The 16843-nt window shown below is 31.4% G+C and overlaps 1 protein-coding gene across 1 annotated transcript in view; it reads right to left on the minus strand.

Annotated features, from left to right (window-relative positions):
* Positions 1-1681: 1681 nt before the first annotated feature.
* LOC130671154 (choline transporter-like 1) overlaps positions 1682-16843 on the minus strand; it is a 60900-nt gene continuing 45738 nt past the window's right edge. Inside the window, exon 10 of the mRNA XM_057474874.1 lies at positions 1682-2103. Coding sequence (XP_057330857.1) covers positions 1732-2103 — 372 coding nt within the window. The 3' untranslated portion in view covers positions 1682-1731. The remainder of the gene's footprint in view (positions 2104-16843) is intronic.

Here is a 16843-nt window from a genome sequence, read left to right on the forward strand (position 1 = left end):
TGTCAAGTATGTCGCAACTCAGGTACACCAACTTTTTGATCAGAAACTCTGGCTATCAGGGATTCCACTCAATCAAAATAACTGTATTTTTTCAGATTCTTTTCCACAACTTTCCATCAACACTTCCTATCAATTTCATATTGTAGTCAAAAGTCGAAATATCTTATATAATTGACAACAGCTTGTCGTCAAGTTAATGATAATTTTTGCTGAACAAACATTGACTCGGCAAACCTGACTACCCAAATAGCCATTTTAGCTTGAAATTGACGGTAAGTTGGTGTTGAAATTACCTGAATTTTAATGCCCAAATTTGCTGACAATTTGACAGCAAAACTTGAAAATAAAAATTTACGGTAAATTTTGCTTCAATTTAGAGGAAACTTTTTACAAAAAAAAAAAGTCGGTAATGTTCATTCTAACTATTTTAGAAGGTAAGGGAATTCATACATAAAATTGTCTCCAATTTGACGGTAAAAAAATACTTAACAATCTTTCAAGTCAAATTAACAATAAATTGACATAAAATTTGCCTGAAAATTGACGACAACTTTTTTCTAGTCAAACTTTTGAAGTAAATTTGCATTCTAATTCGGGTAGCAAATTTACGTCAAATTAAATAGCAAGTTGCATTCAAATTGTCATAAAAAATAGAAAAGTCCAAATTTGACGGAAATTTGACGGAAATTTGACGAACAATTCAACAAAATTTTTGTAAGTAAACTTTTACTATAGCAAATTGTGCTATTATGATATCTAAGTATATATATATATATTTATAAGGTTTCCAATAAGATACACATACTATAGAAATTTAATTTTGTTAGGTTGCTAACCTGAAGAGATTTCTATTAAAAAAAAATTTGAGTTAGCTACTTTCATTGCATACTACGATATGAAGTCAGCTGAAAGGCGAAAATTAGACAAAAATCGGAATTTTTCTCTGTGGATCCCTAAATCGGCGCAAGAGAAATTTTTTAAAAATTGTTTTTTTATTAGATCATAAAATTACGAAAATTATGAGTAAATTCGATAGAAATAAGATAATTATTAATAAATAAATAGATAAAATATATAAAAATGCTGTATTTATTGATAATTATCAATTTAAAATCATTAAAAATACGAGTGAGGTTAAACAGGCCTCTGACTCGGGAATAGAGACACACACAGTCGCCTCGCGCCGCCCATGTACACGCACACATATTATGTGTTTGAACGTGTACTTGGCGCGAGACACTGCCGTGTCTCCGAATGGGATCTTTTTTGTAGACAATTTTATTCACTACAAATTATTTCTAATAAAGTTTTTTCAAATTCCGCATAACTTTCTAGTTATTTCCTTTTATATGTCCAGACCCTAAAAAAAGTAGTGTTCTGATTGATTTCAAGAGCTTGACATATATATTTATGCTTTGACAATCATTAAAAAATTAACTTGTTTCATAATAAAATATTTATTAGAGAAATATAATACTTTCTTAGTGTGCCATACCTATACTTGAACATTTTCTACTGATACACTCACTTGATTTAATTCTTTCACTGTATCAGTTAAAATTCTTATTGTGTAATGAAATAATAAAAAAAAATATAGTAGAAATTTTAAATATAATTCAATGTAATTTGTATAAAAAAATATAATTAATGATTATTATCTATACTTGCGATACAAGCTTACCGTTTATGAAACAGTTAAAATAGTCTTAGGAATGATATGACAAATGAATGTTATTGATTCATAGGAGCTAATTCATGCTGTCCATTCGAACTTGTGTTAGCAGATCCTATCTGGGCCAACTTTGATTGTCGCCATTTACCGTTGTCACCATTAAGATTCTTATCCTCACAGATACATAAAAATAATGTATCAATTATCGTCTCATATAGAGATATTACACAATGTGCGATAAAGAAAGAGAAAACAAATATTAACAAAATAGGTGCTGCATAAAAATGTAATCTAGGATCTTGCTTCATAATCAATAGTCCAATACTTCCTGTAGCTGCTGTTACAAAAATCTTCCCCAAGAATAAAATGAAATCTCCAATGCCATTAATAACAGCAAGTTGTAAAGCATTACTAACTATAGTTGAAAATGCCTGAAATACAGTAAACACAATAAATACAATAGTTTTTAATTTGTATAAATAGTTATAAAAATAATAACTCAAGTTAACTTACTACTATGAGAATAAAGTAAATTTAAATTATGGATGTTTCTACACGAAGAGGAATTTATGGTAACAAGTACAATATATTATGGGAATGGTTCCCATAATGCATAGAAACCGGTTTTTTTGAAATGTCGATTATAGGAACGGCACCCATACATATTATAGTTATCATTACCATAATATTATGATTATTATAATATTATGGTAATGATAACTATAATATATTGCGTGCCAAAAGGTAAAAGGGCGTATTGCTACAGGTTAGTAGGGATCCATGCTAAAAGGGCGCATAAAAAAATTTTTTTTTGCCATTAGTTTTAAATGTTTCTAAACGCAAAGATCTGTAAGAAAAAATCTGTCTATCGGTTAACCCTGCGGGCCAGCCCCAAAACTTCCCGCTATTTTCGAGCTCCTGGAGCTCGAAAACATTGTTGTGAATACATTTTCGAGCTCGAAAATACTTTTGTGTGCCATTGTTTTAAAAAAAAACCGATTTTAGCATTTCTTTCCCCCACGATATCTCAGGAACGAATTGACCGAATTTTATGGTTGAGGCGGCAATCGGCGTGTTTTATTGAGTTCTAGAGCTGATCAAATTTTGAAATTGTTTGGTTCAGTTGTTTCGAAGATATAAAAAAAAAAAAAAAAAAAAAAATATTCCGATATGAAGGAGGGTATGGGAGTTGTACCTAAATGAGCCGGTTACATATTTCTGCAAATTTTTTATTTTTTTCATTTTAGTATAAAAATTTCAAAATAATTTTATAAACTCTAGTAACTAATTCCATAATATAAAATCGGTCTATCGGTTAACCCTGCGGGCCAGTCCTAAAACTTTCCGCTGTTTTCGAGCTCGTTGAGCTCGAAAAAATTATTGTGCATACATTTTCGAGCTCTTCGAGCTAGAAAATACTTTTGTATGTCATTGTTTTCTAAAAAAACATTTTTTAGCATTTCTTTCTCCCACGATATCTCGCGAACGAATTAACCGATTTTGATGGTTGAGGCGGCAATCGACGCGTTTTATTAGGTTCTAGAGCTGATTAGATTTTGAAATCGAATGATTCAATTGTTTTGCAGATATCCGAAAAAAAACGTTTTTTACTATTTTTTTAATCAACGATATTTCGTAAACGAATGGACCGATTAAGACGGTTGAGGCAGCAATCGACGTGTTTTATCAAGTTCTAAAGCTGATCAAATTTTGGAATTGATTCATCTAGCCGTTTTTGAGAAATTTCAAAAAAACCAAAAAAAAAATTTTTTGGAATTCTTTCGTCATCCATTTCTCTTAAACGAATGAACCGATTTTTATTTTTTTGGTGGCATTCGACGCGGCTTATAAGGTTTTAGAGCTGATTAGATTTTTGAATTAATTCATCGATCAAATTAAAAGTTATCCAAATAAAACATTTTTTAAAAAATTTTATTTTTGAAATATCTCTGAACGCACCCTACCGATTTAGCTCAAAATTTTACAGCTTCAAGATATTAACAAGCCGCGTCGAATGACACCTCAAAGATCAAAATCGGTTCATCCGTTCAAAAGATACAGGCATTTACATACATACGCACGTACGTACATATATACACTCGGACATCATCGTGAAATTAGTCAGGATAGCTTCCTAGAACCTCAAAACGTCAAAATCTGATAGAAATTCGGTTTTTGCAAATCGGACCGAAACCAATAACTTCCCGAATTTTTGAAAATTTTCAATTTTCTTAGCGGGAAGTTAAAAATATTAATACAATCACGCGTATTTTGTGATTTTTCTAAATATATTTTTAATTTTGATATTAGAAGAACGTATAACTTAGAATACATCTTCTTGACTGCAACGTTTTTATATTTTTTTCATTTTTAGACGTAGGCTAAGCTTTTTAATAAATTCCTTTGAAAAAAAAATTTGTTGGCCCTTTTAACTTTAGGTCACAAAATTTTCGAATTTTTAAAGCTAAAAGGGCGCATAATTAAAGACATATGCCCTTTTAGCTTTGGGAAATCTATGTTTGATTTTTAAGCGTAGAAAGTGTTTACCAATCAATTGGCAATGAAAAAAAAATTTATACGCCCTTTTAGCTTTGCAGAGCTAAAAGGGCCCATACATTGGTATGCGCGCTTTTACCTTTTGGCACGCGATATGGTAACGATTACCATAATATTTTGGTAATCATTACCATAATTCTTTCACATGCGATATGGGAACTGTTACCATAATAATGGCAATTGTTCCCATAATTATGAGAACTTTTCCCAGAAAGCATGGGCTTATATCCCATAATTCCAAGTAATCATTACCATAACGGTATGGGATGATATTTCATAAACTCACTAGGAACGGTTACCATAAATTTCTCTCCATGTAATATTAGATTGTCATAAATTAACTCAAGAATAAACTTATTGAAAAATTCTTTATCCTTATTACCCGACTTTAAAAAAAAATTTATGGGAATTTACTAAATATTCGAAAGTAGATTAAATAAATTTTTTGCATCTCAAACATTGTTTAAAATTTTTGACTTGCCATTCAGTTGCACTATTTTTGTGTTAGAAAGCTACATCTGTGCAGGAAATAAGAATTCTTACTTTTTTTAGAGAAGTAAAAATTGAGCTTTTTTCTGGTAGAGAAAACGAATTCAATGCGGATCTGCATAGACCTGCCAAGTAATAGCATGGATTTAATCTTATTTATTGCTACAAGTATGGCAAATTTTAGAGTATAAAACACAGAGTAAAGAAGAGCATCCTAGCTTAGGCTGACAATCCTGCTGAGTTGGGGGATATAATAATTTATTTCAATTCACAGTCAATTAGTGGCACCTGTAGATCTAATAATTTAATCAGATTTTAATACAGGTTTAGTGACAGTTTTTAATAGATTTTTTTAAGTTCGATAGAATAAATATTTATATTGGGATATTTCATTTTGGCTTAATCCTTTGCCCGTCGCGCTATGAGCGTAGCGCCGCAATTTTTGTTAAAAGATTATTTAAACAAAGACAAAAAAATTTCCTAGTCTTTTGAAATTCTATAAGTTCTTCTACTGTACTTTTTAGTATCGAATGAATGTGTTACGTCCCAGCCTGTATGGCAGATGACGTAGGCTTTTACTTCCTTAATTACCGACCTGAAACCTAACTAATTATATCGAATATCGATAATCTAGTAATTCCAATAATAATTAATTAATCATATAAAATAATATAATAGAATAATATTATTTAAGACATTTGAACGTTAAGGATATGAGTAATAATTGATAAACTTATTTTTCTATATTTTATCAAATATAAATAAGCGCTGACGCCTCGAGTTAATCCTCGAGACGTGCAGCTGCACAAATATCTATTTTGTTTAAGATAGCTTTTGTTAATAGATAAGTGACTCATTTGTTAGTAACAAAAGTGGAGAGATCGTGAGAACTAAGTATTTTCAATAAATATTAGAATGGATCATTCGAGAACATGCGTTATCTCGAATGACCCCTCCATATGACTCGATGCGCGGGTCTGATGCCCAAACGTATTGATAAGAGTTACTCTAGTTTTTCTCGATCAAGAGAAGTCAGTCAGAGATATAGAATCATAGAGAGCAGTCAGGCTCAATATTAAAACCTCAACTTCGTTCTTACATCCTCGAAGCTATTGTTAAGAATAGCTTAACAATATTATAACACCAGAATTGTACGTTTCACAAATTCTCCAACTATCTCTTTATTCATTGAATAAAACAGATCCAGATAATATATTTAATAACATATAAATATAACCAGTTTATTTCAACCACCAAATGGTGGCTGTTCAACCCATACTTAATTATTATTTATAATTATGTGTAAGTTTCCATCACGTCCAATTTAAATCGACCGCTCAACTACGCCAGCGCCAAAACATCAACCAGGACGTAACAGAATGAATGATAATTATTTTTCCGATATTTTGAATATTAAAAAAATAATTTTTTTTTGTTAGAAAACCTGAGAAACGCGGCGATTTGCCTCTGACGCGAGTATATAAACTCGGGCGTTGAATTTGTTCGGATTTTCTGCGCAGTGTTGCCAGTTACCACCAGCGACTACTTTCCAGCTCATTTAATTCATCTCTTTCTTTAACAGGGGTTCGTACTTCTCTCTCTATTACACTAAAGTCCACGAACGGTACTATCTTTGTTGCACTTGTGCAGTAAATTGAAACTTTGGCAGAGTTTTTTTCTTAAACAAACGAATATTGTCAAATAATTTAAGCGCACTTCGCTAGATTAGACAGTAGTGCATCAATGTGCGGTCTGTATTTTGTATTTAGAGATTTTGTTTCCGAAAAAAACTCAGCCGGAAATATCTGATAACCCCTGTTAATATTTTTATTTAATACAAAATTTTTATTTTAGTGAAAAAATTCTAAAAAAAATTATGATTGTCTAGTCGTATCAGCTTGTGTGGTTTTAATTTTGAAAAATCATAGTTGTGATACTTGGCAACACCGCAATATTAAATACATGGTTAAATACATGGAAATAAGTCTTTTTTTAGGAATAAAACTTTCAGATATCTTGCTTTGTTTTCAAGATATCGAATTGAGAAATTTAAAAAGTTAAAAAAATTTTTTTTTAGCAAAATTAAAGATTTTTTTTTAAACTTTGCCATTTTAATTAATTAAAAGTTTTTTCTTAGCCCGAAGGTCATGGTACGCAAAATAAGGTATACTGGCGGGTAATAGGCCTAGCTAAGGGAGATTTTGAATAGAATCGGAAAATTGCATTTAATTATCAAAATGTTCCATAAATCTTTATTTCAATACATTAGCCATATAGTATAATGAAGTAATGGTAATTTATACCACAAACGAACAAAAAATCAAACTTTTTACAACTTTTACAAAAACCATACGAATAGGCCTTATTTTACTACGGTAGGGTAATAAGGCCTACGGGTTAATCAAACTGGAATAGTTTAATTATACTTAATAAAATTGGTATTTGAGATGAATCATCACTTAAATGCAGCAACAATACTTTTATAAAGACAGAAGACTAGATTGCTTTGCTCGACAGCACTTAAAACTATCAGTATCCTTTTTAAGAGTCAGAAGACTAGATTGTTTTTTATGATTTCTTCTGTGCTACGATATCATATGACGGATGATGAAATATAGAAGACAGGGAACGTAGTATCAGGACTCTATTAACTTGTCGTAGCATCTCTAAGCAACACCCTTCTACTAGAGTAGCCTTTAGTGGAGGCCGTTATTTTAAATATCATTTCTGTCACTTAGGCCTTATTACCCGACAGGCCTTATTACCCGCGGGTACCTTACTTGCTAGTTTGATAAACTTTTTGGTTTTTTGTAGCTTTCTTTAAAAAAATTCCCAAAAATAATCTTTTTTTCGAGTGGTCACAATAGTGTTCCCCCTCAATTGGCGATTAAAAGGTGTTCGAAAAATCGAATCACTTTAAATTGTTTCAAATCGCCATTTAAAGCAGAAATTAAACTATTATTCAGCGATTAAAAAGGATTCGAAGGAATTCAAGAAATTCAATTATTTTAAATCGTGTCAAATATCCCAATGAACCAGAAATTAAAATATTATTCATTGATTAAAATGATTCGAAGGTACACGGCGAGAAAAATCTCATCAAAATAACTGAACATTTCGTTACTACAACTACACTACTACTATAGGGCCCTATAGTAGTTACACTTATCCAAAAAATTAAAGGAACAAGAAAATTTTATAAATTTTTTAGTGATTTTTGGAAGGCTGTATTTTCGTGAAAAATGATCGTATCGAAACAATTAAAAAGCAAATTGAAGCTTGAAATCTCTAGTTCAAAGATCTTCCAGCAAAATATTTTTTTGAGCCACGGTTTTTGCGGAATCATAATAAAAAGGTCGAGACAAAAATTTTCTAAATTTTTTGGTTTTGTTTTTTAGGTCTACGGGGCCGGGAAAAATTTTTTCAAAAAAACGAATTCATGTCTTGTTTAGGAAATTTATTCAGCTACAATTTACTTTTTTCTGTTTCTCTGTATGACAATTTGCTGCTGAGATATCAGCCTTCAAATGAAAAAGGATCTTTTTGTCTTTGATTATTGATATCTCAGCAAGTAATGGTCACACAGCAATTTAAAGGGCAGTTAAATAAACTTGAATAAATTCCCTACAAGCTCCAATTGAAAAACCCACAAAAAATGGCCATTTTCTGGTTTTTTAGTCAACTCATCGCTACTCTGCAAATATTGATAAAAAAAATAATGTTGCCAGGTAATTTTACAGCTTAATGTACCCCCAAAAACCCTGGAAATTTTCAGATTGATCCATTGAACCGTTTGTCCAGACCGATTGCTCAAAGTTTTACAAAACAATTAAAGGAACAAGTTTTGTTCCTTAATTTGTGTAATTATTACCAAAATGGAAAAATTAATTTTTTTTTTATTTTCTTTTATTTTTGCGTTAGTTATTCAGTAAATGTAAGGTAAAGAGGAAAAAAAAAAATTTTTTTTTCCGAAAAACGAAAAAAAAAATAACCCCCCGAATAAAACGTAAAAAAAAAAAATGTAAAAAAATTCTTTTTTGGTCTCGTTTTTTGGAAAAGTTTTTTTTTCCTCTTTACCTTACATTTACTGAATAACTAACGCAAAAATGAAAGAAAATAAAAAAAAAATTAATTTTTTCATTTCGGTAATGAGTACACAAATTAAGGAACAAAACTTGTTCCTTTAATTGTTTTATAAAACTTTGAGCAATCGGTCTGGACAAACGGTTCAATGGATCAATCTGAAAATTTCCAGGGTTTTTGGGGGTACATTAAGCTGTAAAATTACCTGACAACATTATTTTTTTATCAATATTTGCAGAGTAGCGATGAGTTGACTAAAAAACCAGAAAATGGCCATTTTTTGTGGGTTTTTCAATTGGATATCAAGGATGAAAAAAAATTTTTTTTTGAAAAAATCGAAAATGGAGCTTGTAGGGAATTTAATCAAGTTTATTTAACTGCCCTTTAAATTGCTGTGTGACCATTACTTGCTGAGATATCAATAATCAAAGACAAAAGGATTCTTTTTCATTTGAAGGCTGATATCTCAGCAGCAAATTGTCGTACAGAGAAACAGAAAAAAGTAAATTGTAGCTGAATAAATTTCCTAAACGAGACATAAATTCGTTTTTTTGAAAAAATTTTTCCCGGCCCCGTAGACCTAAAGAACAAAACCATAAACTTTAGAAAAATTTTGTCTCGACCTTTTTCTTATGATTCCGCAAAAACCGTGGCTCAAAAAAATATGTTGCTGGAAGATCTTTGATGAACTAGAGATTTCAAGCTTCAATTTGCTTTTTTAACTGTTTCGATACGATCATTTTTCACAAAAATACAGCCTTCCAAAAATCACTAAAAAATTTATAAAATTTTCTTGTTCCTTTAATTTTTTGGATAAGTGTATATTATCTATAGTCAACTTTTTTTACGATATTCCGTATAGTCATTTTAGTCCAATTAGTCTCAAGACAGATACTAAAAGAATATGTGAAATATTCCAAATAAGTATTGTAACGAGTCCCAGAAGTATGGTGTTATTAGTATACTGTGTAGTACTGGAGCTAGTGTATTGCTCACACGTATGCATAGCAGGCACAGCGAAACAGCATGGCCTTGAGACCCATACTACAATGCCGAGGGCACAATGCTATTAGTTTTTTCTGCCATAATTTTTAGCGTGTCAATCAATGGGCGTGTTCAGCCGAACTAAGTCCTGAGTAAACTTAGTAAGATTTAGTATAGAAAAGCATATTTACTAAACCAAATCTTACTAAGTAAATTCACTCAGGACTTAGTTTGGCCGAACATGCCTAATGTATACCATCGTATTACCGGCAAAACTACATAGATGTCGATAGACTAGGTATTAGGGTGGCCCAAAAAAACCGACTATTTTTTTTCTTGAGTCTCTTATGAAAATTTGTTAGTTCAAGATGTTTTAAGAAGCCTCTCCGAAAATCAGCTCGATAAAAAATTTTCAAGAGGTCGCTCACGAATTTTTAATGTTTCCGAGTACTGTCTCTTGGATGTTTTCGAGCGACCCTTGAATGTTAATAATAAAGTTTCTCAATTTTTTCACCATCAATTTGTATCATAATGAATAAAAATACAACCCGAGAAATAGAAATAATAAGTTATTTGCATACTTTTGTATTTTTTAATTCAATTTTTAGGTTTTTTTGCTTATTCAAAACTTACCCAATTTTATTATTTAAGACTGTCCTGTATATTTTCGGTTATGCAAAAGTTATATTTAAGTGGAATGACAATAATTAAGTGATAAAAAAATATAAAAACTAATTCAAAGTATTAGTTACATATTATCGGTTAATATTCAAAATTCTTGAGCGCCGTTTAAATATTTAAATATTGGGCTGAAATTTTCAGCATAGTCATCATTTTATAGATATAAAATATTGCTGCCACGAGGAAGAAAAAATTTAGAAACAAAAAATCCGAATTCCAATCATTTTCGATATTTTCAAAATTCGTGAGCGACCTCTTGAAAATTTTTATTCGAGTTGATTTTTGGAGTGGCCTCTTAAAACATCTTAAACCAACAAATTTTCATAAGAGACTCGAAAAAAAAAAAATAGTTTGTTTTTTTGGGCCACCCTACTAGGTATATCTGCCCAAGGTTACTATAATAGGGAGGTTGGGACAAGTTTGTGTCGCTGGTCCCATTTTTTATTGCATGCCATTTTTTTCTATGAAAACACTACTATAATATCGTGTGTGTCTGTAACATTTCAGAGCGATGGTTGATCGTTCCGTGATTTTCAATACCGATAGTAGTAAACAGTTCTCCAATTTTGTTACATCTGTTAGATGCCGTTACTTTAGTATTCAAAACTTTCATATAATTCTTAAGGGTCGGCAGTACTAAACGAATTTTCGAATTTTACTTTTCTAATTACATTTTGAATAATTACGTCACTCGAATCATGAAAACCTTCCGAAAAAGTTTGTCTTTCACATTTTTTCGGAAGCTATAAAAACTATGTGATAACGATTGATTAATAAATTAAAAGAAAAGTAAAATTCAAAAATTCGTTTAGTACGGCCCAGCCTTAAAAAAATTAAAAAACCACGGGATCATGCATGGTACGAAAAATACGGTATCATGTTTAATAATACATTCATGAACAATAATTTTTATCCGGGTAGTTTTGCTTGTAGGAAAAATGAAAACAATAATACACAGAAAAAACAGTTAACTTGAATCAAGGAAAATATTCTTGATTCAAGAATTTTTTTTTGATCAATTCGGAAAATAAAAATTTACTTGCCCCAAGTAAACAATTATCTTCAAATTTTTATCTTGAATCAAAATTTTTTTTCTCACGTCAACATATTTTTACGCTTAAATCAAAAAATTTTCACTTGTTTCAAGAGTTTATATTTCTTAAAGTAAGAGATATTTTTTTTGGAGCAAGATACATTATTTTTTTGTAGCAATATTGCATTTTTTTTGGTTAAAGAAAATAAAATTTCTCGGAACAAGTACTATTCTTTTTACGCAAGTATTTTTGTATTCTCCGATCAAGAAAACAAAAGTTGCTTAAGGGAGGGGGGGGGGGGGTAGGGTTTTAAAGGCGAAAAAAAGCATATTTTTGTGATTTTTTCCCGGCGAGATGAGTAATATAATTTCATTAAACTTAATTACATATTATTGTACAACTTTTAAAGAATATCAGAAAAAATTTTCAACGAAAAATATTGATTAATAAGCTGGTGACGTTGAATCTCCGGAGGCGCCTCGAAAAAAAGTCGTTTTGCGGTGAACATCATAACTCGTTACCGGATCATCGGAAAAAAAAAAATTGATATGCATTTTAAAGTTGATGCATTTCTCGAGGTAACCACGAAGAGTTTTTTTTTTTTTTTTTTTCGATTTTTTGCAGCACTTGGAAGTGAAAAACGCGATTTTAGCTCAAAAAATCGCGGTTAATTTGTTAATAAAAAATAGAAAAAAATGAAAAACAAAAAAAAAACTCTTCGTAGTTACCTGTTGATTTATGTGAAGCAGTAATGTTCAAATTTTCAAAGGAATCGGTTCAGTACATTTTGAGTTATGATGTTCACGGACTTTAAAAACAACGTTTTCGGGAAAATCCACTTAAAGTTTTTTATTCGTGAAAATTTGAAATAAACTATCAATCAAAGAATATGAATTTTTATACTTATATTGAGTCATCAGTTTACATCCTTTGAAAGACACACAGCCGGAGAAAGGGATTCGGAAGAACAAAGAAAATTGCAGCTGATTTCTACTAGGGGTATGTAGGGGCAGGTCGGGCAGGTATAAGAATCAAATATACCGGCCGGTCATTTGAAACGCTGTAACTCCGTTAGTTTTACTCGGATTGATTTAAAATTTGTACACAATATTCTTGACATATTGTTCATTCAGAAAAAAAATTTAAAAAAAAATTTTTTTTAAATAATTTTAAAACCCTACCCCCCCCCCCCCCCCCCCTTAAGCCAAGAGAAAAAATTTCTTGGGAGAAAAGATCGATATAGAGGATTGGAAAGTCACCGGTGCTAGCCAGGAGCAGCGGGAGTAGTTCGGTGCTCGCCACGAGATCGCGCCTACGACATGTAGTGTCCCTGGTAAGACATTTATTTCAGAAGTGTTATATTCCAAATTTCATTACGATTTTGTTCGGGTACTCTTCTGTCATTTGACAGAACTACAAGTACCCTTTTGAATTGTACTATAGTATATCCTATAATACATCATGACTTTAATATTTAATATTAAAGTCTACTTGAAATTCAAGTCTTGAAGAATTTTGCTCGGAAAAAAAAACACAAAAAATTACGTTTCAGATTAAAAAAAAACAAAATGAATTAACACATCAACCCGTCGGAGAGAGAATACATTTTTGACGAAGAAAAATTTAAGTCTTTATTAAAGAAGCAAACTTTAGGAGCAAGAAATTTTTTTTTTCTTGGGCCAAGAGATTTTTCCTTAGCCCAAGTTAATTTTTTTTTCGTTCAAAACTTTGATTTTTTGGAGCAAGAAATTTTTTTTCTTGGGGCAAGAAAAAGTTTTTTGGCCGAAGTTAAACTTTTTTCGTTGAAAACGTTGATTTTTTGGCAAGAGATGACTTAGTTTCTTTAGCCAAGCATTTTTTTTCTTAAACCAAGAAATTTTCAATTTCGCTTCAAAAATAAATTTTTTTTGGAGCAAGAGAATTTACTGTCTTGAACCAAAAAAAAGTTTTTGAATCAAGTGTTTTACTTTTATTAAATCAAGAAAGAAAATTCGGAAGACAATATTGAACCAAGTTAACTGTTTTTTCTGTGTAGAATACTTCTGTATGAAAATTCCTACAATAAATAATGACGGACTGAATAAAAATTGTAAAAAATTAGTTCATACGCTTTATAAAGTTCATTCAAAATATTGTAATGAATATTGAATGAACAGAATATTAATGGCTCTGTAGACTTAAAAAAAAAAGGTAGTTTTTTATTTTTTTATAGTTGAAGTCGGGTTCCAGGCCGGTTCAGACAGCCAAATGCCATTAAAATAGAAAGTTCGATGAGTTGAATCAAATCAAAGCGTTAATAGACAAAATATCTAAGAGGTATAAAAAACAGTGATTTTTCATATATTTTGTCGATAATATTACGTAAATATTTCATCGCCGATATCTTTTGAACTAATAGACCGATTTTGACGTCTAATGTGACATTCGACGCAGTTTTTTAGTCTCTTAAGCTTAAAGTTTTTTTAAAATAATCAATTGAACGTTTTTGATTTTATTCGAAAAAAAAAAACACTTTCTTGAAATGTTTTAGTTAACGATATCTTTTGAACAAATGATTCAATTTTAATTGTTGTAGTTGTATTTGACGTGGCTTATAGAGTTTTTGAGCTAATTAGATTTTGGAATCAATCTATGAAGTAAGTTCGAAGTTATTCGAAAAAAACTTTTTTCACAAATTTTATTTTTCAAATAATTCCGAACATAATGTACTGATTAAGCTTATATTAGTCATTGAAATTCACGTTCTATAGAACTTATATACTAAATTTGACCTAATAAAATAAAATTGGGGAATTTTTGTACGTAACAAATTGGGGAAAAATTAACTAAACAAAATATTGTAAAATCAAATCTTTTCCTAATGAACCACCAGGCTCCTTTTCTTTCGTTATTGATAAGCGTAGATTTCAGGGGAACGAGGCGAGCCCCGCCCCCCCCCCCAGCTCACAAAATAAATGAATTAAGTTAATTATAAGTAACCTTAGGCCAGGACAGGAGCTAGCCCAGCGACTTGGCCACCGGTAATAATTTCAAACAGCCATAACTTCTGAATTAATCAGACGATTTAGCCCATCTTTGAACTCAAACGTGATAATCGCCCATAGAATAAGTGTAGAAAATTTCATTAAGATCTAATAAGAATTGTAGACGCAATCGTGTCCTCGAAACTGCGTTATACCACATATATATGTCATAGGCAGATCGTGAAATTAGACAGTTCATGAACTGTCTAGTCATTTCATGAACTGCAGCCAGATCGTGTAATGGTCGATCAGTTACACGAAGTGTCTAAAATTTTTAGACAGTTCATGAAATGCAATTAGGCCTTAGACAGATCGTGTAATGTTCCAGAATCACATGAAATGTCTAATAGCTGTTTTGCCGATCGTGTAATATCTAGGAATAACGGATTCCTAAAAAAGAGACAACTAAAAAAAATAAGATATTAGTTGGAGCAGCCAATGTTATTTATTTATAGATTAAGTTTCATTTTTTATTTATTTGCAAAACTTAAAATATAAAATCATTCGACTATTTTTATTTATTTACACATGGTAAACTCGAGAGCCAGCTGAAAAAAGATTTTCGGGCCAGAACCACCTTTTTATGATCCCGTCTCAAACCCCCACCTGATTTACTTCTTCTTCTGAGCTGGCTCTCAGAAGAAGAAGTAAATGTTCTTTAAACGTGATGACATAGACTTGGAAAAACTCCTTTCTCTGAGAGAATCTGTGAAATGAATCTGTGACTCGAGTTTACCATGTGTAAATAAATAAAAATAGTCGAATGATTTTATATTTTAAATTTTGCAAATAAATAAAAAAGGAAATTTAATCTATAAATAAATAACATTGGCTGCTCCAACTAATATCTTATTTTTTTTAGTTGTCTCCTTTTTAGGAATCCGTTATTCCTAGATATTACACGATCGGCAGAACAGCTATTAGACATTTCATAAACTGTCTAAAAATTTAGACACTTCGTGTAACTGATCGACCATTACGCGATCTGGCTGCAGTTCATGAAATGACTGGACAGTTCACGAACTGTCTAATTTCACGATCTGTCTATGACATATACATAAATTTATCAACGAATGGTATTTTTGAACTCTACTAGTAGAGTTGAGTTGAGCTCAATCAATTATGAAAGGTTGTGACAAAATTCTTCGAAAAATCGACCATGAGGACAAATACAACAGTTAGATTTTAGAAAAATCTACTTAAAAATCGACACTTTTCAGATAGCTTCAATTGGCGTTTTAATAATGATAATTATGACTCATCATAGGGTTTCAGAAAGCTCGAGAAATCAGCTTTGAAGACCTATGCATAAATTTAAGAAATATTCAGTAATTTACGAGTAATTAAACTTTTAATGAAAATATATATCTTGAAATGTTAGTTAGATCGGAAATTAAAAAATAAAATAGCGACCTCTAAGAGTTGAGGTAGAGAGCCCATCTTTAGGAAAGATTTTTTTTTCGGCAACCACTAACGTTTCAGGAGGTAAGAGCGAAAAGCAAATTTTTTTCAAAGCATCCCGGGAAAAAATGATCAGACCTGATCAGACATGAACAGGCATGAGTCTTCAGGCCTGATCAGACATGAAAAATGACCATGTCTGACCAGGCCTGATCAGGCATGCTCAGGTCTGATCAGGTATGTTCATGTCTGTTCATGTCCATCCGGGTAAAAAAATTCTACATAAAAAATGGCCCTATATAATTATATATAATTATGTATAACTATATTCAATTATACATGTATATAATTATTGCTATAAAAATAAAAAAAATAAAAAATTCGGGCGTGTGCAGGATTTGAACCGTGGACCTTGCGCTCGAAAGTGTAACTCGCTACCCACTGACCTAAGAGATTTAGTTGAAAAGTAAGTTTCGTATGAACTTCGAGTAATAAAAATCTAATAGATAGAGATTCTTGGTCAACAAAATTTTAGATCTATGAGCAGACATGAACAGCCATGAACAGACATGAACATATATGACCAGGCATGAACAGGCATGGACAGGTATGATCAGGCCTGAGCGTATTTAACGCTTCAGACATAAACAGGCATGAACAGACATGACCAGGCATGAGCGTATTTAACGCTTCAGACATGACCAGGCATGAACAGGCATGGACAGGTATGAACAGGCATGATCAGACCTGACTGTATTTAACGCTTCAGACATGAACAGGCATGAACAGACATGACCAGGCATGGACAGGTATGATCAGGCATGAGCGTATTTAACGCTTCAGACATGACCAGGCATGAACAGGCCTGATCATGTCTAATTTCAGGCCTGATCATACATGAACAGGCATGGTCAGGTCTG

This window comes from Microplitis mediator, chromosome 7, assembly GCF_029852145.1.
Source record: "Microplitis mediator isolate UGA2020A chromosome 7, iyMicMedi2.1, whole genome shotgun sequence".
In the NCBI taxonomy this organism is placed as follows: Eukaryota; Metazoa; Arthropoda; class Insecta; order Hymenoptera; family Braconidae; genus Microplitis; species Microplitis mediator.